The sequence below is a fragment of the Lissotriton helveticus genome, chromosome 5_1 (assembly GCF_964261635.1).
Source record: "Lissotriton helveticus chromosome 5_1, aLisHel1.1, whole genome shotgun sequence".
Classification (NCBI taxonomy): Eukaryota; Metazoa; Chordata; class Amphibia; order Caudata; family Salamandridae; genus Lissotriton; species Lissotriton helveticus.
In genome coordinates, this window is record NC_136065.1 from 103,701,155 (window position 1) to 103,726,752 (window position 25,598).

The 25,598-nt window shown below is 46.7% G+C and overlaps 1 protein-coding gene across 3 annotated transcripts in view; it reads right to left on the minus strand.

The window, feature by feature from the left end:
• The window catches only part of LOC144754229 (butyrophilin subfamily 3 member A3-like), a 168,605-nt gene that overhangs the window by 128,217 nt on the left and 14,790 nt on the right, over positions 1 to 25,598 (minus strand). For all 3 annotated transcript variants that reach the window (XM_078641819.1, XM_078641818.1, XM_078641817.1), the window contains exon 2: positions 15,083 to 15,159. In XM_078641819.1, coding sequence (XP_078497945.1) covers positions 15,083 to 15,158 — 76 coding nt within the window. In that variant the 5' untranslated portion in view covers position 15,159. The remainder of the gene's footprint in view (positions 1 to 15,082; positions 15,160 to 25,598) is intronic.

Genomic DNA, 25,598 nt, shown 5'->3' on the forward strand with positions numbered 1-25,598 from the left:
CTCCTCCTCCAGTTTCTTCAACTCTTCTCCTTGGCAAAGGTTCCTCTTGATTTCCCGGAAGTGATCTAAAAGTTTGGGGTCTGGGCCCCTCTTTTTATACAGCAAAATCCTTTGTTCTCTGGTGGCTGAAAAGGCCTGTGCTCAGTCAAAACCAGTTCTTTCCTCTTTGGTGCAGCTTCCTGGCAGGAAGCGCAACAACATTGTGTCAGGCAGACCAGGCCCATTCAGGAAATCTCCACCCCCTACTTTAAATGCAACCCACGTCTATTAAGCCTGGCCCTGACTCATACAGACTTTCTGGAGCCACGGCTCCTCACCAGCCCCTCGCACTTCAAAGCCAGACAGTCAATACACATCCTAGCAGATGCACACTGGATGGCTAGGCAAGAAAATACCTACCTTCTAAAAGTGATATTTTCAAACACAGAATGTAAAAATCACCTCCACTAAAAAGATGCATTTAACATTCTGAGTTCAGGCATACCAAACTTTATTTTCCTACCTTTTTCCCAGGGGTAGTTATGTTTATAAGGTGTTATAAGCAAGCTCCTCATTCTATCCTATGGGAACAAGTGGCCTTGCAATAGTGAAAAGGAAATTGAAAGTATTTCACTATCAGTACATGTCACACACACCAGGGCATGTCCTACCTTTTACAAACACTGCACCCTGCCAACTGGGGTACTTTGGGACTAACTTAAGTGTGACTAACAGGTAAGAAAATGGAACGGTAGGTCCTGGCAAGTGAGTGCACCTGCCAAGCCACCATGGCAGTCCACGACTTCCCACAGGCTCTGCAATGGCAAGCCTGAGTGATATTTACAGGCTGCTTATATAGCTGGCACAATCAGTGCTGCAAGCCTACCTAGCAGTATTCGATTTACAGGCCTAGCAGGTTCCGCCGCCATTGTGAGCATGCTGACCGCTCCGGCGGGCAATCGTGATGATTGCTTCCAGTGGAAAAGCGCCGGCTGGGCTTTCCCTCTGCCGCGGTACTCACCGCCATCATAATGTGCCGGGGTAAATCTCATGACGATGGCAGAACGATTGTCACCGCCAGCCCTGCAGTGGCTGTCCTTCCGCCATCATAATGAGCCCCTAGGTGTATCTCATTCTCACAGTCCAAGCCACAGGCTGGGTAAATACTAGAAACTGGATCCTTGTTCCATTTATTAGTAAATGATTTTAATGGAAGGGTACTGACTCAAAAACAAGTATACAAGCTTTTGACTAGGGGCTGATAAACTGAGTCTAAAAATGGCTCAAAGCATGGAAACAGCTTCAAATCCAGGAACATTTTGGTCAAGGATCCATTTGTTTACATAACCTCTGTGAATATATGTCCAATTACATGTTTTCAGGTCATTGGGATCAGCTTTACGATCGGTATTTGTCTCATCCCAAAGGCTTTGCAAACCCAATCTTCTAAACCAATCAAGAACAAATTTAACCCAGGGTACTATCTTGATTGACATCAGCAACATTTAATAGATCTATAAGAGAAACTGTATAGTCTCTTAGATCAGGTGTTGACAAAAGGTGGACTCAATTCACTAATGGTTTAAGTTTAAGTGGAGCCAAAGTTGAGATTATTTTTAGTCCTTGATCAAAGTATAGTGGAATATGAGGGGAAGTTGTTGAAACTGAAACCAACTTCCTCACAATGTATTGTCAAGAATAGATAATGAGTGGACGTCGGTGCGGCCCCAAATCTCAACACCATAGAGCACAGTACCTTGTGCCTTGGCACGATATACCTCTAGGGTCGGTGAAACAGAGCGCAAGCTAGTTTGTTCGCACAGTCTGATAATGGCATTCAATCTGAGTTCAGTTAGCAGCGGGCTCTTACTAAGTTGTCCTAGCCATTTAAAAATCTCCATTGGGGGGCGTGGCCAAGATGGCGGGCTGACAAGACGCTCTTACCGTGAGCTCCTGAGACCCCGGAGCCCCTGAGCCGTTCTACGCCGCTGATCTCCCCCGGATCAAGCGGAGGGGAAGACCGGCACGGCTGCGAGCTCGGTGGCAGCTGCCTGGAGCCTCTGGTGGCTCCGCAGACACAACGCAACGTCTCGCCACACCGGTCCCTGGAGCGAGTGGGGGCCACGGCTCCGCCGCGGACACACGAAACGGAGGCCGCGACTCGCACACGGAGCCATAGGGCCGTGGAGCTTCTAAGTGCCCCAACGAGGATCGGAGGCTGAGGGGCATACCCCTCCCGGACCGCCGGCGAGCTTTGAAGGCGGCAGTGAAGGGCGCCGCAAGGACGCGCCTCCCAGGGCAGACCGGGGGAGGAGCCGGCGAGGAGCCACTACGCAACCCCGGGGATCGAGAAGGCCAAGAGGCCTAGCTTACCGGAGCGTCCGACGGGCCCCTTCCCGAGGCTCCGGCTGAGAGGTGAGCCGAGTGACGACTCGGGGGACACACGAAAGTGCCCAGCTGGTCCCACATGTAGTGGGGGGACCCGCGTGACTGGACTACGGGGCGCTCACACTGGGCCTGGGCGCCGGAGCCGCCGCGTGGGCCAGCGGTCCTGCCTGGCGCCGAGCACTTATCCCCCCAGCTTATCCCATGGCGACGACAGGCCTGCGCAGTTGAGCTGCATTCACCGCCCAGGGGTTAGTCGAGCTTGGGGGACGCCCTGGAACCCAACGGGCACTCGAACGGCTGACTGCGGAGGCGTGATCCGGCCAGGAGGGGGTCCAGCCTGTACTGCTTTACCCTGTGGGGCGACGGTGCCCACTCTGGGCCCTTGCGGAGGCGCTGCATCGCAGGCATCAGCCCAGAGCCGACGTAGTGGCCCAATCCTGAACAGAGGGGGGAGCACCCAACGATTATCGCTGCCGGACATTGGTCGATTCCCCTCCGCGGGGTTGGCCTGTGGGTGTGTGCTGACTGCTGCGCCCCTACTTGGATCGGCGCCTTGGGGTCCTGGAACTCAGCTGATCCGACCTGCAGTGAGGGCACGCTGAGAAGGAGACGCAGTTGCACCGCCATACCTGCGGCCCTTTGTGGACTACCTCCCTCCCTCCCCCCACGACGCCCCCCACCTCTGAGATGTCGGGCAACAGAGGGGGCAAGAAAGGAGAACGCACCTTGCCCGAAATGTTGGGCCGCAACGCTTCGAGACAGGACAGGACTCAGACAGCCCCGAGCCCTCCAACTAGCTCTCGGGGAGCGGAGGGGGGAGAACCTCCGGTTACCAGGTCTTTTCTGGAGTCACTGTTTGGCACCCTCAGGGAGGACTTCCAGACGCTGAAACAGGAGATGGCTGGAGAGGTCCGGGAGGTGAGGAGGGAACTCGGCTCGCTTGGTGAACGAATCTCCACCATGGAAGACGCTACCCATTCCCGGGACGAAGAGATGGCGCACCTACAGCAGGAGGTATTGCGGCTCAGGGAACAACAGATTGACCTCCAGGCCCACGCCGAAGATCTCGAAAACAGGTCCAGGCGCAACAACATCAGGGTCCGAGCATTCCGTCTAAAGAGGAAGGGGAAGACACGGCAGCCTACCTGAGGGACCTGTTTCGCGACATATTGGGTGAACCTGGAGACTTCCCGGTGAGAATCGACAGAGCACATAGAGTGGGACTTCCGCGCCGAGCCTCGGCTCCGCCCCCGGATATTCTGCCCTGCCTACCGGATTTTCCCCTGAAGGAACGAATCTTGCGTGAGGCACGACAAAAACACCCGGTGAGCTTCCGAGGTCATCAAATAGCCTTGTTTCAGGACTTATCTACGATCACACTGCAGAAACGCAAGTCCTTCAAGATTGCCACGGACTTTCTGCGGGAGCATGACACGCAGTACTCATGGGGCCACCCCTTCAGGCTCTTTTTCCGCTGGAACGGGACACTGCATCAGCTGCGGTCCCTCCAGGACACATGCGGAGTGTTGGGTATCACCGCGGCGGATGACGACGTTCCAACGCCTCGCCGCCGTAACTCCAGGGGAGGATGGCAGACGGTTCGACGGCTATGACCCACGCTCCCGCCTCCACAACCGGATTCTCCCACGATTAGAGCTGAAATGGACAGCGCCATCCGGGAGGTGTCCAGAGACACGTCGTCTGGTGATGTGGCCTTGACGGCCTGAGCTACCTCCGGGGGGAGATCGTATTGGCATCATCAACATTGCAGGTTTGAGGGTTCTGAGGGGGAGGGGGGGCTCTGGGAGGGCAGAGGTGGTGGCTGGACGGCCACTCGAATACCTCTCCACGGACTTGTCCGTTAGGGACCAGACTGGGACAATGGAGTTTTCTGAACGGTTGGGGTTGGGGCTGCAGGGGGAGTGGGGGGATGAGGGTAGGACACTGGAAAGGGGGGGGGACGCGGGGAGTTGGGGAGTTCAGGGACTGTTCGGGGAGTTGGGGTGGGAGGGGTTCGGGGTTTCTGCTGTGCTGCATCTGCTTACTGCCGCGCTTGCTTTGTCCTCATATCACTTTTTTGGGGCTGGTTGAGGACTGTTCAGGGGGGGTTCCGGGATTTGAGCTGTGTTGTTGTCGCTGCTCTTTGCTGCTGCTCTTGCCTTGTCCTTACTCCGCAGGTACGGAGTATAGAGTGTTGTGCTAACTGTCTATCGCATTTGTTCCGACCCACATTGACGACTTGTACTGGGTTCCCTGTTACTTCAGGTCCATTTAGCGCCACTCTTCCAATGATTATTCATGGCCCTCAGGATTGTTACTCTTAATGTGAAGGGGTTAAATAACCCGGTCAAGCACAGGGCAACATTGTCCCTCCTCGAGAGCACCCAGGCCGACATCTGCCTCTTGCAAGAAACTCACCTACTGGCCCGAGACAGTCTCAGGATGCGGTCTCCAAAATTCCCAGTACAGCTCTTTTCCTCAGGGACTACCAAAACGGCAGGGGTTGCTATCCTGGTGTCTGGGAAGTTTAGAGGGGAGGTACTGCATAAGGTTGCGGAGCAAAAAGGGAGGCTCCTGGCTTACAGGGTTAAGATGGGGGGATTTCTGTTCACGGTGGGTTCCATATATAGCACTAATGATCGCCAGGATCTGTTTTTACAAACTGCTCTAGCAGACATCGCGACTACCCCAGACAGACACATAATCATTGGAGGGGACCTGAATATGGTCTTTAACTCATCCTTAGATAGATCTGCGCAGCGCCACCCACACACCGGGGAATTTTCACAGCTGAGTAACTCCCACCTGGGGGATCTGGACATGCTTGATCTCTGGAGACGCCTACACCCCACCACACGGGCCTATTCCTACTACTCCCACGCGCACAGGACATACGCGAGATTGGACTATCTCCTGGTTACGGGACCGGTTGCCGAACTGGCGACTGCTTCCGATATGGGGGTCCTCACGTTGTCTGATCACGCTCCGGTATCGGGAACCTTCCAACTGCCGCCGGTGTCTCCATCACGCGGAGTCTGGCGCCTCCGGGATACCCTGTTACATAGACAGGCGGTACTGAACCAGGTGCGCGCCGTGATTACTGAGTTTCGGGAACACAATGAGAACGGAGATACCACCCGGGCAACGCAGTGGGCCACCCTGAAAGCGGTGCTCCGGGGTGAGTTTATCGCCATCTCCTTGGCGGAAAATAGGGACCGACAACGGAAAAGGGACGAACCTACTAATACGGTGCGGGAGTTGGAACAGGTGCATCAGAGGACGGGGGCCCCCAGAGTCTGGAGGCAACTTAAAGCGGCCCGGAAGCTTCTTTCCGCGCTGGACATGGATAGGGCGGAGTACGCAGCGCTGCGCCTGAAACACGCGTATTACACTGGCGGTGACCGATGCGGCCGATTACTTGCGAATAAACTTCGGGTGAAACACCAGCGCCGACGGGTCAAGGAGTTGTCCACCCCTGGTGGTACATTGGCCACGGAGGACCACCGGATTGCGGACGGATTCCGTCGCTATTACGCTGACCTGTACGCGGGTGAGCCCCCCTCGGCCTCGGCTGAGACCGATTACCTCGCGTCGGTCGACCTTCCTGTTCTCACACCAGAACAAGCGGAACACCTAGACCGGGACATTCGACCGGAGGAGGTGATTATGGCTATCTCCCGACTCAAACATGGAAAGGCCCCGGGACCCGACGGTTACACTCCGCTTTTCTACAAAACACTCTGTCCAGAGCTGGTGCCGCTGTTGACACGGCTCTTTAACTCCTCTGCCGAGCCTGGAGCTATCCCTCCGGATCTCCTGCGGGCTACGATATCGGTTATCCCTAAACCAGGGAAGGACCGGACCAAATGCGACTCCTATCGGCCGATCTCGCTACTCAATGTGGACCTCAAGCTCTACACTGGGATTCTGGCGGCACGTCTGGCACCACATTTGCCGGGACTTGTGGACCCGGATCAGGCCGGGTTTGTCCCGGGCCGACAAACGGTGGACAACACTAAGAGGGTGGTCCACATCCTGGAGAAGGCCTCCCGTATCCCCGGAGAGCGCATGTTGCTCTCGGTTGACGCAGAGAAGGCATTCGATCGGGTGCATTGGCCTTACCTTGAGAAAGTGCTTTGCAAACTGGGTATAGGTGAGAAGTTCCGCACCCTCATATTTAACTGTTCAGATCTCCTACTGCGATAGTGAGGGTGAATGGGTGCAACTCCGACCGATTCGTGATAGAGAGGGGGACCAGACAGGGGTGCCCACTATCCCCACTGCTCTTCGCTCTTTACATGGAGCCATTTGCTCAGAGGATTCGACGCAATCCGGAGGTGACTGGCGTCCGGATGGAGGGATACATTCACACCATCAGTTTGTATGCGGATGATGTGATCTTAATGCTTGACAACCCGAGGGAGGCGCTCCCCGCTTGCATTGCCGAGATGGACGCTTTCGCCGCGGTGGCGGGTTTTAAAATGAACATGAGAAAGTCGGCGGCCCTTGACATCTCGCTTGCCTCTGCTACAAGGCTTGAGCTACAGGGACGATTCCCCATGCGTTGGTCTGGAGATCTGATCCCGTACCTGGGGGTGCTGCTGGCACCCTCTCTGCCCGCCATGGTTATTGCTAACTATGCAGCCCTGGGCAAGAAAATGAAGGAGGAATTATCCCGTTGGAGCAAAGGTACGTTATCATTGTTGGGACGGATCGCAGCGGTGAAAATGACCCTCTTGCCGCAGGTACTGTATTTGTTCCGGGTCCTGCCGCTCCAGCCGCCGAAAGGGTGGATACGACAGGCTCAGACCGATATCGCACGATTTGTCTGGCAGGGCTGTAAACCCAGACTCAGGAGAGCCCTGTCCACGCTGGCACCCGAGTCCGGTGGACTTGGCATTCCGGATCTCCACAAGAATTTTCAGGCGGCGCAGCTGCGGTATTTGGTGGAGTGGAGCAAATGGGAATCTGACAGGCACTGGCTGTTCCAGGACCAAGCAGTGGCGGGCAGGACTCTGCAAGAGATACCCTTCCTACGCAAAAGTCACAGGCCCCCCAATCTCTATGCGTCTTTTGTCACACAGGTCCCGCTCCGTGTTTGGGATGCCGTGAATATTAAGCATGAACTTACCACCTTCCCGTCACCGCTTACACCACTGGTGGGGAACCCCGACTTTCGACCCGGGACGGAACCTGGAGCGTTCTCGCTCTGGCGGGCAGCCAGATGCTGCGCATTGTTCCATATCTATGGCCCGGACGGTGCTGTGTCGTTCGAAGACCTCCGCCGGGAATACCACCTGCCCGAGACTGAGCGTATGCGGTACATGCAAGTACGCCATTGGGCGCTTCAGTCGCAGGTACGGGACCTGGCCGATCGGAAACTCACCCCATACGAGATGTGGCTAGCGACGCGTTCCTCGGACGCCAAGCTCATCTCAGACCTATACCGACTCTTGCAACCCCCACCTTACCACATCCATAACCCCGGAAGGGTTCGCTGGGAACGAGAGCTGGGGAGGGAACTGAGTCACAAAGAATGGGATGACATCTCCTACCGAGCGCGTCACTCCGCCTACCACACTGGGCTCACAGAAACCTTTACTAAGATATCCACATACTGGTACTACACGCCTCAGAGGTTGCACGAAATGAACCATCACATCCCGAACACTTGTTGGCGCGAATGTGGACAGACAGGCACACTTACGCACATTTTATGGGATTGTCCGTTACTGGGTCCGTACTGGAAGGAGGTCCTAGACGAGATAGACCAGTGCTTCAGCATCGAATTACCTCGCCTCCCTGCCTATGTTCTACTAGGGTTACCCAATGGCTTGATGTACCCTCTGCGATCCAGGAGGGGCAGACAGATAGCGATCGCTCTAGGCTCGGCGATCCAGAACGTACTCATATATTGGCGTACCACCACCCTTCCTACCAACATGGGCTGGTTGCATAGGTTATGGCACGTTCTGGGAATGGAGAAGCTGTCCCTCACAGTGGCGGGTGAGGTAGATAGATTTGATGACCTGTGGCAGCCTTTTAATATCTTGCTGCAGTCGGAGTTCAAAGAGATTACCTGCCCCCGATATCTTAGGCTGATGCGACTGACAACCCCGATTACCTAGTCGACATGGAGGGAGGGTGAGATGGAAGGTGGAGATCCTTTAGGGAAGTGCAGGAGGTGTAGGACATTTGCACAGGCACAGGGGGAGGGGGCTGGGGGGTGGGGGTTTGGGAGGGAGGGCAAGGGAGGGGGGAGTTGGGGGGGGTTGTTGGTTCTGGAATTTGTCGTCACGGCACTCACGCCTAAACTGAGGCTCTGCAAATGCTTAGTTGTTAATGTATAGAATTCGGAAGGTGCTTCAGGAGGAGAGACTTTGCAGTACATTCTCACGACGACTGTATTCCTTGTATGTACTGTTTTTCCTTGTTTATGAAAAAGCAATAAAATACTTTAAACCTAAAAATCTCCATTAATTTAACCGATACTGAATCAAAACTATGAACCCAACATGAGTGACAGAATTTGTCTGCTCCCTTTCCAAACACCATATATTTGGTCTTATTTATGTTGAACTCCAAGCCCCTAGACATACAAAATACTAGGAATTTGTCAATTAGGAGCTAGAGCCCAAGGGCATCTTGGAAATAAGAAGAGAGTCATCTGCGAATAAAAGGATAAGAACCTTTCTGTTGCACAAAGCAGGAGAGTCATTTCTACAGTACAACAATATGTCCACTACATCATTCATATAAAGGGTTAATAGCGTCAATAGGGATGCATTCTGTTAGTTCACCCATTGTGGCCACATCGGACTTTGGCAAAATTATTTTTGTGAAGTTTAATAATAAGCTGGATCAAAGTTCAAGGAACCCCTATATTTGTCAGAACACACCACAAGTTGGTACATGAGATTAGGTCAAATACGGCTCTGAGGTCTAGGAATGCCACATAGAGCTTTTGATGAAGTAATAAGACGTATTTCCAATATAACGTGGCAAGTCTAAAAATCAGGTGGGAAGTACTAACCTTTGTGCAGAAACCAGCTTGAAGAGAGGACATCTTTTTGTTAGAATCTAACTAATCTAGCAATTTCTCAAGGACTTGTCTTGCAAAGATCTCCTGCACATAATCAATTAGGCTGAATGCTCTATTGTTTCAAGGGGCTGATGCATCACCCTTTTTTATATATTTTTATAATTTCAGCTCTTCCCTAGGATTCCCGTGTCTCACCCCCTGCTGCTATTGCATTTGACAATAGATTTATATAGCTTGTCTGTACTTGAGACTCAGATTTATATAGATCTCCAGGGATTTTATCTGGGCCGGGTTCTTTGGAGTATTTTAAAAAGCGGGTTGCTCTAGCTGTGTCTTCAAAACTGAAGACAACTGGGTCAGCAACTTCTATGCCAACTATTAATGGTATTTCAGTAACGGTTGCCTGATCGCTGCTCAATAGTGACTTGTTAAGATCTTTTGCAAGATATACTTCAGAGATTTGAGACACCATTTTTCAGATGAAATGTGGGAGTGATACGTTTTCGCTTTTTCTGACCTAAACTGAGCTACTGTGCATCAAAAGGTCCTATTATCATTTGTTTTAACCGCCGCAAGCATGTCTTGCCAAATTTTATCGTTCCAATTCCTTTTGCCTAATCTCAAGGAAGAACTGAAGTTATGCCTCCCTTCAGCAATTTAAAGCCTGTCACCGTCCAAGACAGCCAACCTCAAAGAGACATTTGCCTGTTTACTGGCATGGCCAAACCACCTTACCTCTTTGGTCAAATTTGGTTTCATATGGGCCACGTCTTTGTAGTAAATCTTTTGCATCTCTTTGGACCACAAGTTGCGGATACTTAGACAGGAAATATCTGCTTTGCTTAACCCTACATAATTCAATAGAAAGGCAATAAACAACCCATATATCTGTAAGTACAGTTTTTGGTTGGACAAGACATTCAGCCATGAAACATAACGGCGATTATTAGCTAAAATTGGTGCAGTACTTTTGTATGACATGCATTCTTTTTCCTTTTCAGGGATTTCCCATAAAGTGTTAGGTTCAGAGAATTAAGATCACTTTCTGGACGCGTCTACTTTCATATCGACCGGGAGTGACCACAGTCCCACGTCTAGTGGACGTAATCAATGACACTAGTGTAAGGCCCTCTCTTAAATGTAGTTGCTCTATATGGATTGGAAATAGTATGTCCATTGTAAGCTATTTGATCTCTGCCAACCATTAGGGAAGCTTATTTCGGCACAGTGGCAGTGAAATTCATCCAAGGCTTCCCTGTCAGTTTTGGATACCCCATATTTCATCCTCCACATCTATTATTGCGTTAATATATGGGTAGGGTTCATAGGATATGTTGAAGTCTCCTGCTAGAACTAATTTTGTGTTTGAATGTAAGGAGTCTAAAACATCTTCCAAGAGGGATACAGTGGGCAATTCATTGCTCGCCCTTGTCGGTCTTACATAGATATTTATACATGCTAGACGGACCCTGTTGAAAGAGTGACAATAATTCCCATTAGGTCAGGACAATTTGTCTGCACATGTATGTGAGCTAAAAAATCATTCCTATTTAAAGTCATAAGGTTCCCGATTGCCCTCCCAAATCATTCAGGGGGGTTTCACTTCCACACTAAAAGTGGTAAATCCATCTATTGACATTTTCTTGGTGGCCCATGTTTCTTGGAACATACAAACATCGTGGTCCCTGAGATAAAACATCCAATTAGAATAAACCAATTTTGACACAAATCCAGCCAAGTTCCAAGATAGGATAATACTAGAGTAAGAATAACAATCCCTACCCTCCTTAGAATCAAGGGTGCTCGATGAATAGGGGAGCTCCTCTAAAATGGTTTTTCCATCAGCCATACTCTGCGGAAGTATTCCATAGCTACCACTAGTGGGTGGTTAATCTGTGCTACCCACAGTTGAAGGAGCAAGTGTGTTTCCTGCTACACAATATTTTACCCCACTACTTCTAGTGGCAGTTACATTCACTGTACAAACAGGATCAGTCTCTGGTGATGCATCAACAATAGTGTCAATTTTTCATATTCTATTAGGGGGTTTGACTGCTATAATTAGATGCATTGCTACCAACACTTGTTGAATTGCAAAATGTATTCTTAATGGGAGAACATACGCTATTTGCTACCTGGTTTCTCAGTCAATCAACTGCATTCACATTTGATGCAGCAATGGGCATAGGAGTAGCATTACCCTGTTGAACTGGGTGGGGAAGATGCCCATTAGGACCCTCTAGCAGATGGAGGAAAAGATTTTAGCCTTATTTCCAGCCAGTTGCCACCAGAAAGGTAGCAGGTTCCCACTTCAAAATGTATAGGATTTTCAGCAAACTGATTTGAACACAACAAAACCAACATGTAATCATAAGGAGATATATCAGATGGACATCTTCTTACATGCATAATATCAGATCTAATCACAGAAAGACAGTTCCTCTTCACCCTAGGCCAGTGGATCACTTTATTACTTAAAGCATCAGTGTCCTCAAAAGATCCTGGCTTTAATTTAGCTACCTGGATGCTCTGGAATGAATTTCAAAATTTCCTTGCATAGAATAAAATGGATTGTTCAAAGAATAATGATTTCATGGTTGAAAAGTGTGTACTCTTGGATTAGCCAGCGGACATAGACCTCTCCTGTTGACTTGGTCTCTTTGCCCCACACTATGATCAGGGAGTGATGTTTCAGTAGTTTTACTACTTGATGTGCTTTGCACTAAGGTACTCACGAGAAGAATTGAACTGGAAACACTTTTGGGTAGTCTAGTTGACACCTGTTCTAGAAAATCTAGCTTGGTGCATGTTCACCGCAATGACCGATCTCTCATCTCTGCAGTTAGGGAAACAGCGTTTACAATGCTGTCTCCACAACGCAGTAACTTTACAACGTGGTTGTTACAACGACTGCGTTGTTACCTCACGTGCAATTACATCGCAAGTCATTTCAACGATTTGCTGTAGGGGGTGTGCAACACCAGGGAATGTGTTGGATTTTAAATCCAACACCTTCCCTGCTGCTGCACAAACTGGAGAAGGAATAGCAATTAATACTATTCTTAAGTCCAGCGTGCCCCCTACAGCAAGTGGCTGATACGACTTGCAATGTAATGGCACACGTGGTAACAACGCGGTTGTTGCAACGTCACATATTCCCTGGAATTATGGAATTGGTGTTAGAGCCTAGTTGGTCCTTCAGATAAATGTCAGGCGTTCCTCTGCTGCACGCATGACCACAACCTCAGCAGTGAGTCTTGGTCTGTACGCTAGTGACCTGATCAGAAAGGGAGGTGAGTAGACTTCTAAGATGGTCCAGCTTGCAGTTTAGTGCTTGCAAAATATTTCCCCCGCTCCCCCAGTTCTTGGTATGTCACTCTGTAAATTTGTGCAGAATTATTTAAATAAGATGGTTCCTTTTGAGCAAGCATCTCTCCATTATCGCTGACAGTTGTCAGTTGGGAAAATCAATTATGACAGGGTAGTTTGGAAACAATATTAATTTCAGGAAATAATAGACATGGCACTGTGTTATGGATTCAGTGCATGGTACTTGAATGGACTGGGGGAGGCAGCCTCTATGGTCTAAAAATGATTAGGAACTGGAATACTGGTAACTTGGACACCAGCACCCGCATCAGGAACAGATAATTGTTTAGTTTTTTTAAACATATCAGGAATGTGTTGATATTTTGAAAATATATTTTTTTATAGGCCTCTTTACTGCCTAAGAATTAGAATGTTTACGAGAATTGACCTAATTTGTATGATATCTGTGTCTTTTATGGATTTTTATCTGAATTAAGATTCATTTTAATTGGATTGACTTGCCACCCTAGATGTTCACTAAAAGCTATACCTAGTTATACAAATATATGCAAAGTCAAGTTTGTCCTACTTGAGGGGCCTGAATTAAAATTCATATATTTGGTTTTTGTTACATTAATCTCCAATCCTCTGGTTTTACAAAAACATTCAAACTGGTCCAACAACTTCTGAAGTCCCATAGGGGATTTGGAGATTAATAAGGTGTCGTCATCAAACATGAGGGCAGGAACACTCATGTTTGCTAGTCTGGGAGTGTCATTATTGCACTGGTCAAGGAATTTTATAAGGCCATTAATGTAAAGCGTGAGCAGGGTGCAGGCCTATACACAGCCCTACCTAACACCTCTGGTCACAGGAAAGGGATCAGGTAGCTCACCTACACTGCCACCACAAACCCGTGTATAGTTATTGGTGTGTAGTTTGACCATGATGTCTATCAAATAAATAGGCACTGCCATCTCTGAAAGAACCCTCCAAAGTGTTGCCCTTGGTACTGAATCAAAAGCAGAGAGCAGGTCTACGAATACGACATATAGTTGTCCCCATCCCAGGGTAACGGTCTTCAAGTACACAAAACACTTGGTCAACTGTACTAGTGGACTCTATAAAGCCTGCCTGGATGGGTGTCATAATATCATTTCCATCCACCCAATTCTGCAGTCTGACCAAAATCACCTTACTAAAATGTATTTTTGAGCTATTGACTTATTGGACGATAGTTTGCAGGCAGATCACGGGGGCCCTTTTGAATACAAAGAACATTTCAACCCCATTCCAGATGAATGGAGTAGTTACGCCCTTCATAATAGCTGTAAATTACATTGCAAAATAAGCACTCTAGATGTCCATCTCACTTGCCAAAAAAATCTCCAGGGATCTTATCTAACCCAGGGCCCATATTTGAGATGTCATCAGTGATGTCATCAGTGATGTCACTGACCACATCATGAGTGATATAATATGTGAGGTCACAAGCAGTGCATTGTAGGGGCGCGAATTATAGTTAACTTGGGTAACTATAACAGCTGAATTTCTCTGGTTTGTGTGTGGGTAAAATCTGACCCTAACTATAACGCCCCTGTAACCTTTGTTTATTTTAGTGAATTTCTAAGGTTTTTCATATTTTATTTATTAACTATAATGTCCTTGTAACCTATGTTTTTGTCAGTTAATTTCTAAGGTTTTTTAACTGCTAATTCCTAACTATAACGTCCCTGTAACCTTTGGTTGGGGACTGGGATTCTGACTAGCTCTCAGTACTTCCGCTGCGTAGGACTTTCAGGAGGCACCAGGAGTGCTTCTTGGCCCCGAAGGTCCCTCTGGAGCCAAGGGGAGTTTGTCCCCCAACTAACAGTACGCCAATAGGCACGCTTGCACAGTGGTGGAGAAAGAGGTCGTTGACAACATCTCAGCAATCCTGCTATGTGGGACTTCCTGGAGGTAACTGGATGGGTAATTGGCCCTCAAGGACGTCCTTGGTGACCAGTTACCACTCCTATTGCCTCCAGTAAGTCCTGTACAGAAGGATTGCTGAGATCTGATAACAGACCACACCCCCTTTCACCAACACTTTGCAAACGCACCTACTGATGCACTACTTGTAGGGGGATGAAGTCCCCATGGCTCTTGAGGGTCCTTGGGGACTAACCCTCCTGTTACCTCCAGTAAGTCTAATACTGCCAGATTGCTAAGAGGTGGTCAGAGGCTACGCTCCTTTCTCCACCTCTCTGCAAACGCGCCTCCTGGCACACTGCTGCTTGAGGGATGAAGTCCACTTTAGTCCTGAGAGCCTTATTTAAATAAGGCCCAAAACTTTAAGGTAAGAAACCAGAGCTGTTTTCTTACCTGAAACAGATGTTTGATGGTACAGACACAGCAGCAGCAATGGGAGGAGTCGTGGCAGGCACATGAGTGCCATCATTCTGTGAAGAGAACACATCCCACAAGTTACTTATAGAGACAACAGTGAGGAACAAAACACTGCAGTGACTGAAATTACTATACATCTCACTAAGGTTTGTGTGCAGAAGACTGCAATATTTGCTATGAATTGCCATGTGCATGCTTGACCATGGGAGGCAGGTGTGCTTTACCAAATTAGTCTTTCCACTAAAAAGTACATTTATTCATGACATTTACAAAATTTAAAATTTGACAAAATATGACGTATTAATTTATGCAATGTCTTAACAATTTATCAAAATGAACGGAGAAAGAAATTCATTCAGAACAGATTATCCTATGTCTGGGACACAGCTCCCTAGTAAGTTACTAACTACACTTCTGCTATTTTGCTTGAACAGATATCACTTCACTGTCACTCTTAGCATTAACTATGTTCTAAACTGTGTATTGATTATTACACTGATTACAGTTAAACAATAACAACACGTACATGGTGAGGGTCCTCTCCAGTGGGCCTATGTTCAACTCTCTAGCCATAAATTAAAAAGTTCTCATCGTCTGAGAGCAGGCATATTGATCTTTATCAAGCAAAATCCTCTGGTCATCTGTTTTTTTTCACTGTGTATATTTCACATGCTCAGGATAAATATTCTCTCCAGTTCCACTAAAATCAGCAGTAGCTCTTACAAGTCAATGCATGTTACATAGATCTCTTCACAAAACTGTATAGTACTTCCATTATTCACCTCTGCCTAGACTCCCATTGCTCCATGCAGCAAGGCATTCAAAGAATATAATTTGGAAATATAAACTATTTATTTCAACAGCATGTTAGCGAGATCAGGAGTATAAGCTTAAAGAAAGTGGCTTTCCCCTTTGTTACTAGTCTGTCCTTTTGTTCCTTTTGTTGGCAAAACCTTACACATAACATATGCTCTGGTAAGACTCAATGGGTAACTGGAGTTGGAGCAACATATTGTTCATGTTGTAAGAAAGCTTGTGTATGAAGAGGTGGATCATGCTGAAACTTAACATCCTGTGCACTTAACACGCTGTGGTGGTGTAGGGTGCGAGCATTAGGAATGCATGCCTTGGTCGGCCTCCTCTAGTGCTGGTATGGGAGAAACAACAATGATCTCCTCGTGCCAAAAAGCACTCGATGGGTCGAATAAACGTGATCAAAATTATTACATTCCCAAAGTTTTTGTATTTGTTTAGAGCCATTCCATAGCTTTTTGACCATTTATGGTTCAACAAAATAGAAGCAATAGTAAACAATTTTATTTGGGCACAGGGTAAGACCAGGAGAGCCTATCGACATCTTACACTACCAAGGGAAAAGGGGGGATGGGGGCACCTGATTTTAGGCTCTATTACTGGGCTGTAGCTATGCAGTACTTCCAGGGGCTAATTTGGAGCGGGGGAACCGAGCAAGGGGACGTCACACCTGGCTTCACTAATGTATATACGGCACTGCTGGGTGACGGGGCTGAGAATGGGTTTCTGAACACAATTGATTTTAGCTACTTTAAAGACACAAGATTCAAGACTTTACGAGCTGCTTACAACATTTGGAAGGCGATCTAAAAAAAAATGGGCTTAGGCAGGTATAATAGTTATACGCGTCTGTATACGAATCACTCTTTACCTGGGGATATTTTCAGGGATACGGTTATGAGGGAATGGGACAACAAAGGGATTAAGAAGATTGGGAACCTCATGGGCCAACAGGGGGGCATTCTGCAGTTTCATGAGCTCCAAATAAAATTTAAGATAGCAGGTAACAGCTTCTTTAAATATCTTCAGGTAAGAAGCTACCTCTTAAATAAACCGGGGGGTGCACTGGGCTTTGGTACATGCCGCATAATGGACTTCATAGAGCGCTGCACTCACTGCACAATCCGGCAGTTATACGCAGAATTGTATGTATATAAATGCGACGACAGGGCTAAATTTGCCACGAAGTGGGCCGAAAAAGTGGGATTACAGCCAGAGGGATTTCAGCTGTCCTTAGATCTGGGCCGTACAGTGTTATGCTCAGCAACTTTACAGTCGCAGCATTATAAGACCCTGTATTCGCTCTACCATACCCCTGCTAGAATTGCACAATGGGGAGGTATCACGGGAATAACTTGACCGCGCTGTGATTCAACGAATGCAGACATCGTTCACATGTTCTCAAAAAGCCCACAATTGTACTCTTTAAAAAGCGATATTGAGAATTTTATTGATGGATCATTGGGTCTAAAGATTAAGCTTACGGGTGAGTTAATATTGCTGGGGGTGCTGGTAGGGACAGTCGGTATCCCCACGGAGTTCATGTTTATGGTAACCGCAGTCTTTCGAATATGCATAGCAACATCATGGCTCGACAGGGTACCACCAACTTTCCAAACTTGGATTGCTAGGTTACTATCAACTTATAATTTGGAAAAAGCAATATATGACAGAAAGGGACGAAGAGCTAGAATTATGGGCAGGAAGATATGGCAACCTATAGCAAATTGGAAAAATGTATTGATTAACCGGGAGGTGGCCACTGTTGCTATTGTCAATACACCTGCCGTCACGGGCTGAAAAAATTTAATCTTTATCATGTAATGAATTAACTTGTAAATATTTGTGTCATGACTGAAATGATATAATTTGTATAAGTGTGCTGTAACATTTATTGGATTTCTTGGGAAAAATGCAATAAAAAAAATTCTTATAAAAAAATAAAAAATGAAGAGGTGGATCATGCTGAAACTTAACATCCTGTGCACTTAACACACTGTGGTGGTGTAGGGTGCGAGCATTAGGAATGCATGCCTTGGTCGGCCTCCTCTAGTGCTGGTATGGGAGAAACAACAATGATCTCCTCGTGCCAAAAAGCACTCTATCAAAATAGCTGTTTGCACACCTGCAATGACTTTTTCAATGAAAGCAAAACATGCTTCGGCTAAGGAATACAAGTGAGACTTGTAAGCAATATAGAGAGTCTGTCCTTCGATCTAAGTCATGTAGGTGTAACAATGGTGACTGTGTACGACTATGATAACTAGCTTTGTTTTGTTCTCCATAGTTTGTGCATTTTTAGTTTCAAGCATGTCTGCTTGTAGAGCATGGGCTATATCAGTGTGTGCTGAGTCATTGTTTAGATTAAAATGTGGGAGAAATTAGGTCACACAAAGGCTTCACTCTTTCAGGGTATTTGGAAATAACAGTGATTTCGAAATATTGAGACACAGACATATCTGTAAAAAAATATTATGAAACAAAAATATTGTGATGCAGAAATATGGTTGACCTTAATATAGACTTTTTACGTACATAATATCGTTTAAAAAAACTGTGTTTTAAATATACTTTTCAATATTATAGCTGTAAATAATATTGTTTTTATTACTTAATGGGCTTTAGTGTTATATTAATTTCATAAGTGAAATGATGTGGGGTATATTTACAAGCACATTTGGCCACCGGTGCATCACTGTTATTGACGCACCAGCAGCATATTGGGCTTCCCCATATTTACACGGTCTTGTAAAGTCACCCTGCATGACTTTTTATGGCCTTGTAAATATGGCTCCCTTTCACGCATAACTCTGCGCGTAAGGTGTGTTTCATGGGTGTTGCTGTGGGTGTTCCCATGCAACATCCATGGAACTTGATGCATTCTCAGATTTAAACCATTTTGTAAACCTGGGTAATGCGTGAGAATCCTATGCCTCCCCAAGGGAGGAGAAAGGCGGTGCAAAGAGCAGAAGTACTTTTACTTTTCCTTTTTTTCTCCCTCTTTCTATGCATTCTGCATTCTGCGGTACAAAAGGGGGTGGTGATGGATCTGCAGCACACATAGAAAGCTGAAAATGCCTTTAATTATAGTTTTTGTCCCTTCCTGCAAAAAACAATAATTTCCTTAGCACAGCCACACTTGCAAAATGACACAATGGTGTCTGCGCTGGTGCACCGCTGCTGGCGCAGGTGAGAAGGACAGGAATGTGCTGTATCTTGTAGATACGTAGATACTGTGCATTCTTGCCCTTTTATTTTGATGCATGTCAGTGCAGCAGTAAGGCTTTGTCATCATCCTGGACTCATTGCTCTCAATGAACACCAAATCAACGCTGTTTCATCCTCCTGCTTCCACACTCTCTGCCTGCCTCATGAGATCTTTAAGTTGATCCCCACTGAGTCTAGAAAAACGGTAACCCATGCGCTCGTCTTCAGCAGACCAGACTTCGGCAATGCACTCTACACCGGCACCACCCAGGGACTCCAAAAGAAACTGCAGAACAACCAGAACACCTCCGCCAGACTCATCCTGAACTTCCCACACCGCAGCCACATCACCGGCCACCTGAGAGACTTTCACTGGCTACCCATCAACTAACAAATTACCTTCAAGTTCCTTGTGCATGCACACAAGGCCCTCCACAACGCTGGACCTGCGTACCTCAACCATCGGTTCTCCTTCAACATTCCCACCAGACCTCTCCGCTCTGGCTAACTGGCCCTGGCACCCAACCCATGGATCCACAAGTCCACTGGAGGAAGAGCACCATTCTCTGACACCTACGATACTGCTGCACCTTTCCGTGATACCTCCTATACTGCTGCACCTTCTGTACTCTGCACCTCACTTTACACTGCTTCTGCTGCTGCACCTTTCACCATTCTCTGACACCTCCCATACTGCTGCACCTCCTATCCTATGCACCACTCTCTATGCTGCACCTGCTGCTGCACGTTTCACCATTCTCTGACACCTCCCACACTGCTGCACCTGCACCTCCTATTCTCTGCACCTCTTTCCCTGCACCTGTACCACTTGTTCAGCAGCACCTTTCATCATCCTCTGACACCGCCCATGCTGCTGCACCTGCATTGCCTGTCCGCTGCACCTCTCTTTATGCTGCATCTCTCACCATTCTCTGACACCTTATACATTGCTGCACCTCTATCCTCTGCAGCTAGGAAGTAAGCATGTACATTTTTACTGATTAGTTAATTAAAACCTTAACAATTTGTGCCCAGTTACACATAAGTACAAGTGATACTTAGTAACACCTGTGAGTAAAAATCTACTCTTTAAAATCATTTCTACATAATATAATACAGTCACCTTTCTTCTAAAGTTAATAAATTGTGCAAATAAGCTTGGTGCCTGGGAGGTTGGTTTGGTATTATACTGTGTTATATTGTGCATAAGGTTTTACTAATGTGTTATTCTTACCATGAGGTTGTGCGGTTTTAGATATTTTATCAGTCTGCAATTCAGTTGTGATTCTGACGGGTCTTGTTGACACCAAAATCCCCTCAACCCCCATGTTTCTATTGCCATGATGAAAGTGCGACCTCAGTGGTGGGTCATTACCGAAATGCACGTTGGCGCATATTGTGGAGGCCACCAAGGTAAAACCACCATACATTACGTCTGATGTATCAACAAACTAATACGTCATTTAGAAGTGTATTTGCTTAGGATACTGATGTTATCATGCCCTATATTTATGAAATAACAATATTGAGCATAACCTCCATTTATTATAGACAGGTTCTAAAGATACTGAGGCCGACCTACTCCCATACAAGCAGACATCATATTTTAGGCTTCATTGTGTACACTCTATGAAATGAAATGAAATGAAAAGACCATTTGTAAAGCGCGGTAGCTACCCTGAGGCGTCCTAGCGCTGCAGACAAACGTGGGCAAGGAGGCTGCCAAGGTCTATAGCGTTTGTTGAAAAGCAGAGTTCTCCCACACTGTGTTCTGTGTTGCTTTTAGAATGTGTTAATTGTTTGTGCTATGAATATGGTATGCGTGGAAGTTGGTGATCAGTGACGGTGACAACGTTTGTCTTGGTGCGGCTTATGCTTATTGTACTTTCTTGATGTATGTATGTATAATTTTTGATGTATCTAGTTCTTAAAGGTTTGATATCCATAATAAAAATGAGAATGTATCTTTTCTGCTTGTTCATTGTTTAATACAAGAGTATTCACTGTCCGATTGTTTGTTAATATACGTGTTATTTACGTTATCTGTTTTTGCAGTTAGTGAAATGTTTCTTGGTTCACCTCGGACTCTTTTTTTTTTAGCCTAGCCTAGATTGCGAGTGATTCCACGCATTAAAGCAATTTGCAGGCAGGATAGTTTATTTATACTTCGGTGTATTAATTAGTTTTATGCCCCGTGTTTCGAATACTGGAGCATGATTCCAGAACACGAAGCACTATTTCTTCTGTTTGCCAAGTTGTGCGGGTGTATTCCTTATATTTTTTGGTCTTCCAATGGGAAGAATTCTACTGTTAGACAGTTTGAGGATGGTAAGTTTTTTAACGCTGGAATTTCTGAATATGTCGTGCGGACCCGCGATTCATACTCTGGTTTCAGGATTATTTCTTGTGTTACGGGTCGTTGGAAGAAGGCGTTTTCCTGCTTTTAATATGGACGTGGAGTGACTTCTAGGAGGTTCTGCATTTTGGAGTTGGGGATGGTGACCCGAAGGCCCTCTTCTGGCTTCGTACTGTCCTTTGCTGTGCGGGCCTGAGGTTTAGGGATGGCAGCTTCTTGTTTCCTTGGATGGCCGTGGGCCGCACTCCATGCCTGATTAGGATGTTCTGGCTTCTGGGTGTAATTCTTGTGCATTTTTGAAGGTCGCCCAATGTAGGTCCTGCAGCCTGAGAGACTTGGGAGATGTTGGAAGTAAAATCTTGTCTCTCAATGAGCATTCTTTAGGTCGAGCTGGCGTTGGAGCGCGAAGCGCTCCCGCCAGCTCGACTATAGTCACCTTCCTCCCTGCCAAGGGAGTGAGAGCTGTGAACGAGCAGCTCCAAACCTGGGCACGAGCCGACTCAGGTCAGTGAACGCGCGTGAACGTCAACGTGCACGTTCACGCGCGTCACGCTCCTGTCCTCCCGCGTCTCTTCTGAGGCGCGCTCGAGGCCGACTTGCTGTGTGCTGTTCCAGCGTTAGGTAAGTGAGGGCCGGGGGGGGGGGATTTGTTTGCTTGTTTTGTTTCTGTGACTAGGCAATTGGGCACAGGTAGAGTTTTGGGAACGGGTCTTTCCTTTCCAAATCGTCATGTTTAGGTATGTTTAAGGGCATACATTGATAATGTCTGTCATTTGTATAAAGCCCGCGGTGCACATCAGACTTTCTAGCAATGCTGTTGGACCTTGCCAGATAAGTACAAAGAAAAAGCGGTCCGAGTTGGCAATATTATGTATTCACAAATATTCACTTCATACCAAAATAAACACCACATACAATTCAATACAATAGAATCTGACTGATGGAATATTCTTATTCAAATTGCATTTATTATCCACAAAGAGATATTCATTGGAGTCTTAAGGAATTCATCACAGTATAATTAATAGTAAATCATTCAATGTAATTGTATATTCATTACATTCAAATCGTGCTCTCAGTGAAGTTGGGAAAGGAAGTGAAGAGGTATGTGAGGGACTGGGTAAAGGTAGTGTGACATTGAAGCATCACAGTAAAATCAAATATGCCTTTACAATCAAGGTAGTATTAATGTTCCCCGATACATCACACATAGGAAAAAATATATTCATTGCTTCAGATCCTATGGTGTGTCAGTTTGGCGCAGTCTACGTTTCGACCCCTGGTGTATAGAAGGGTTAGTATGGCCTCATGATGGGGTCTTCATCAGGACATAGTAGAGAGCCTGTGAAGTAAGGCGGAAAGTATAATCAATTGCCTGCGTGGTGAATTGGTTAATCATTTATGTAAAAGATGTAGGCTTTACCTACATGGGGGTGACGGTCAATCGGTGTTCGCCGTCCTGGTAAGGGGCTGTGACGCTCCTGGAATTCTGAAATATACAAAGAATAGGAAGATTCCTCAACGGGAAGTCCTGACTGGGCGGTCAAGAAAACCTATTTATGGGAGAGACACTTACTGGGGAGTGCGTCCTCATGCGGCAGCGTAGGACGTTGAGTCGTGCATTCATTACTTGGTGGTGAACGCCGGATTAGTCTGGCATCGTTCTGAAGAGAAAAGCCTTTATGAGGTACTGGGATACACTTTAAGGGCAGAATAATTATAGCCTTGTGTGGTTCATACAAGTTCCAACTCATACATTAAATGATTGGTAGCCAAACATGCACATGCGGTAACATATTCTAGAGTGGTTTGAAAAGGGTAGGTCGAATGGACCGTAATCTTATATAGTTGAAAGAGTATCAAACATTTAAAAGCGCTGGGGCTCACTAGTCATCATAGGTTCAGAATGCGAAAATCATTAAAAAGCGCTGAGGCTCCAGTGAGACAACCATCTGATTGGTAATTACCTGCCTCACAGTGTCATCTGAAATGGGTAGACACACAAGGCTAGTCCTCGCATGTAATCAAGGATGTGCTCTCAATTAAATGTTAAACCTTATAGCCCGTGGCTTGTGTCAGGCGGGCTGTGATTAAGGTACCTGTCTGGCTTCAGTCCGTCCGCGCAGCACAAGTCCTCGTTCAATCTGAGGCTCCTCGCGGTGCTGCAGCTCAGTGCTAGGTGACTAGGGGCTCGGCACACGTTAGCCAATCACAGGCTGGCGGGCACAACCAGCCCGTCGTCATGACCGAGTCGTCAAGGGAGTGTCTGTAAACGTGCCGTATTTCCTCAGAGATCTGTATTTGTGTAGGGGATATCGATGTTAACATGATTCCTAAAGATGGTCTGGTAGAGGGCATTCTGAAGAATAAACCCAACATGGTGAATGTACGTTGTGCATCAGTATTAGTGCAGTATCTGGTTCTTGTATTGGCCAAACCATACACTAACGGAAGATGAAAATAGTGTACTCTGTAAAGGACTATCTTTTGTGCCTACATCCCTGGCTAACAGATTCAATATTAAGACGGAACTCACCAGATTTTTCAGAAAGATAAGACTGAAACATTTTTTCAAAAACTGTCCAGCACCAACTATGACGGCCTTCACCAACTTTCGCCCACCCTCAACATTCATGCCCTCTATGACCTCGATATCACACAGAATCTTGACATATGAGAGTGTGGTACTCAGAGATGTCTTACGAACATGTGACAGGAGATCCTACGTGAGACATAACATCTCTGCAGGAGAACGCAAAGCCCTGGAAACTCTGAGAAACAACAAGTCGGTTGTCATCAAACCAGCCGACAAAGGGGGCTCCATTGTCATGCTGGATGTGGAGGATTACAAGACAGAGATCTACTCACAGTTGAGGGATGGAGTAAGCTACAGACCAGTAGCCTGTGATCCAACTAAAGACATAAGAACTGAGATTGTTGCAATCACAAAGAAAGGTCTGGAAATGGGATTTCTTACTAAAAAAGAGTTTGATTTCCTCAATGTGGAATCACCAAGAGTTCCTACAATATATGTACTACCGAAGGTACACAAGAATCCATCCAAACCACCTGGACGGCCGATTATATCGGGATGTGGTTCACTGATTGAACCACTCTGCAAGTATATAGATGCCTTCCTGAAACCACTGGCGGAAGCAACACCTACGTACCTAAGGGATACTATGCAAGTGATTAACTTGATTGATCAGATGCCTTTCGATAAAAACAACCAGATCCTGGTGACGATGGACATTGTTTCACTCTACACCAGCATCCCTCAACGACCTGCATTAGACTGCATGAGGAGAGTTCTGAACAAAAGGGTACAACCAGCAGGGGTCCCCACAGAATTTATCATCGCTCTGCTTGAAATTGCCATGACCAAAACCTTTTTCATTTTCCAGAATAAATTCTACTTCCAGAGCAAGGGAGTAGCAATGGGCGCTGCATTCGCGCCGGACCTGGCTATTCTATTTATGTCTGAATATGAGCAAGACTGTATTCTTTCCCAACACAATCCGTTCCACAATTCTATCTCCAATTGGAATAGATACATAGATGACATCCTAATAATATGGTCTGGCGGGGAAAATGATCTAAGGGATTTCATGGAGTGGTTGAACATACAATCAGAAGATATAAAATTTACCATGACTATGAGTAAGGAACAGATAGACTTCCTGGACATAACCATCAAGGACATGGAAGGCAAGCTTCACACTACCCTCTACAGGAAACCAGTGGAAAGGAATTCACTTCTAAGATATACCAGTCACCACACGAGAGCCTTGCGAGACAATTTGCCTTACGGCCAATTTCTACGCATCCATAGAAATTGCTCCCGGAAGGAAGACTTCTTTAAAGAATCTGACGAGCTAATCCCCCGTCTGATAGAGAGGGGATACCCGAAGCGACTTGTGAAAAGATCACGGAAACGAGCATGGTTTCAGGATAGATCCACACTATTAACACCAAAAGAACGCCAGCTATCTCAGGATCGCATGATCTGCGTCACTACATTCTGCACTAAGAGTAATGACATCAGAAGGATCATCAATAAACATTGAGGATTGGTGGCAGACACCATAGAGACTCCCGAGCCGCCGATGCATGCCT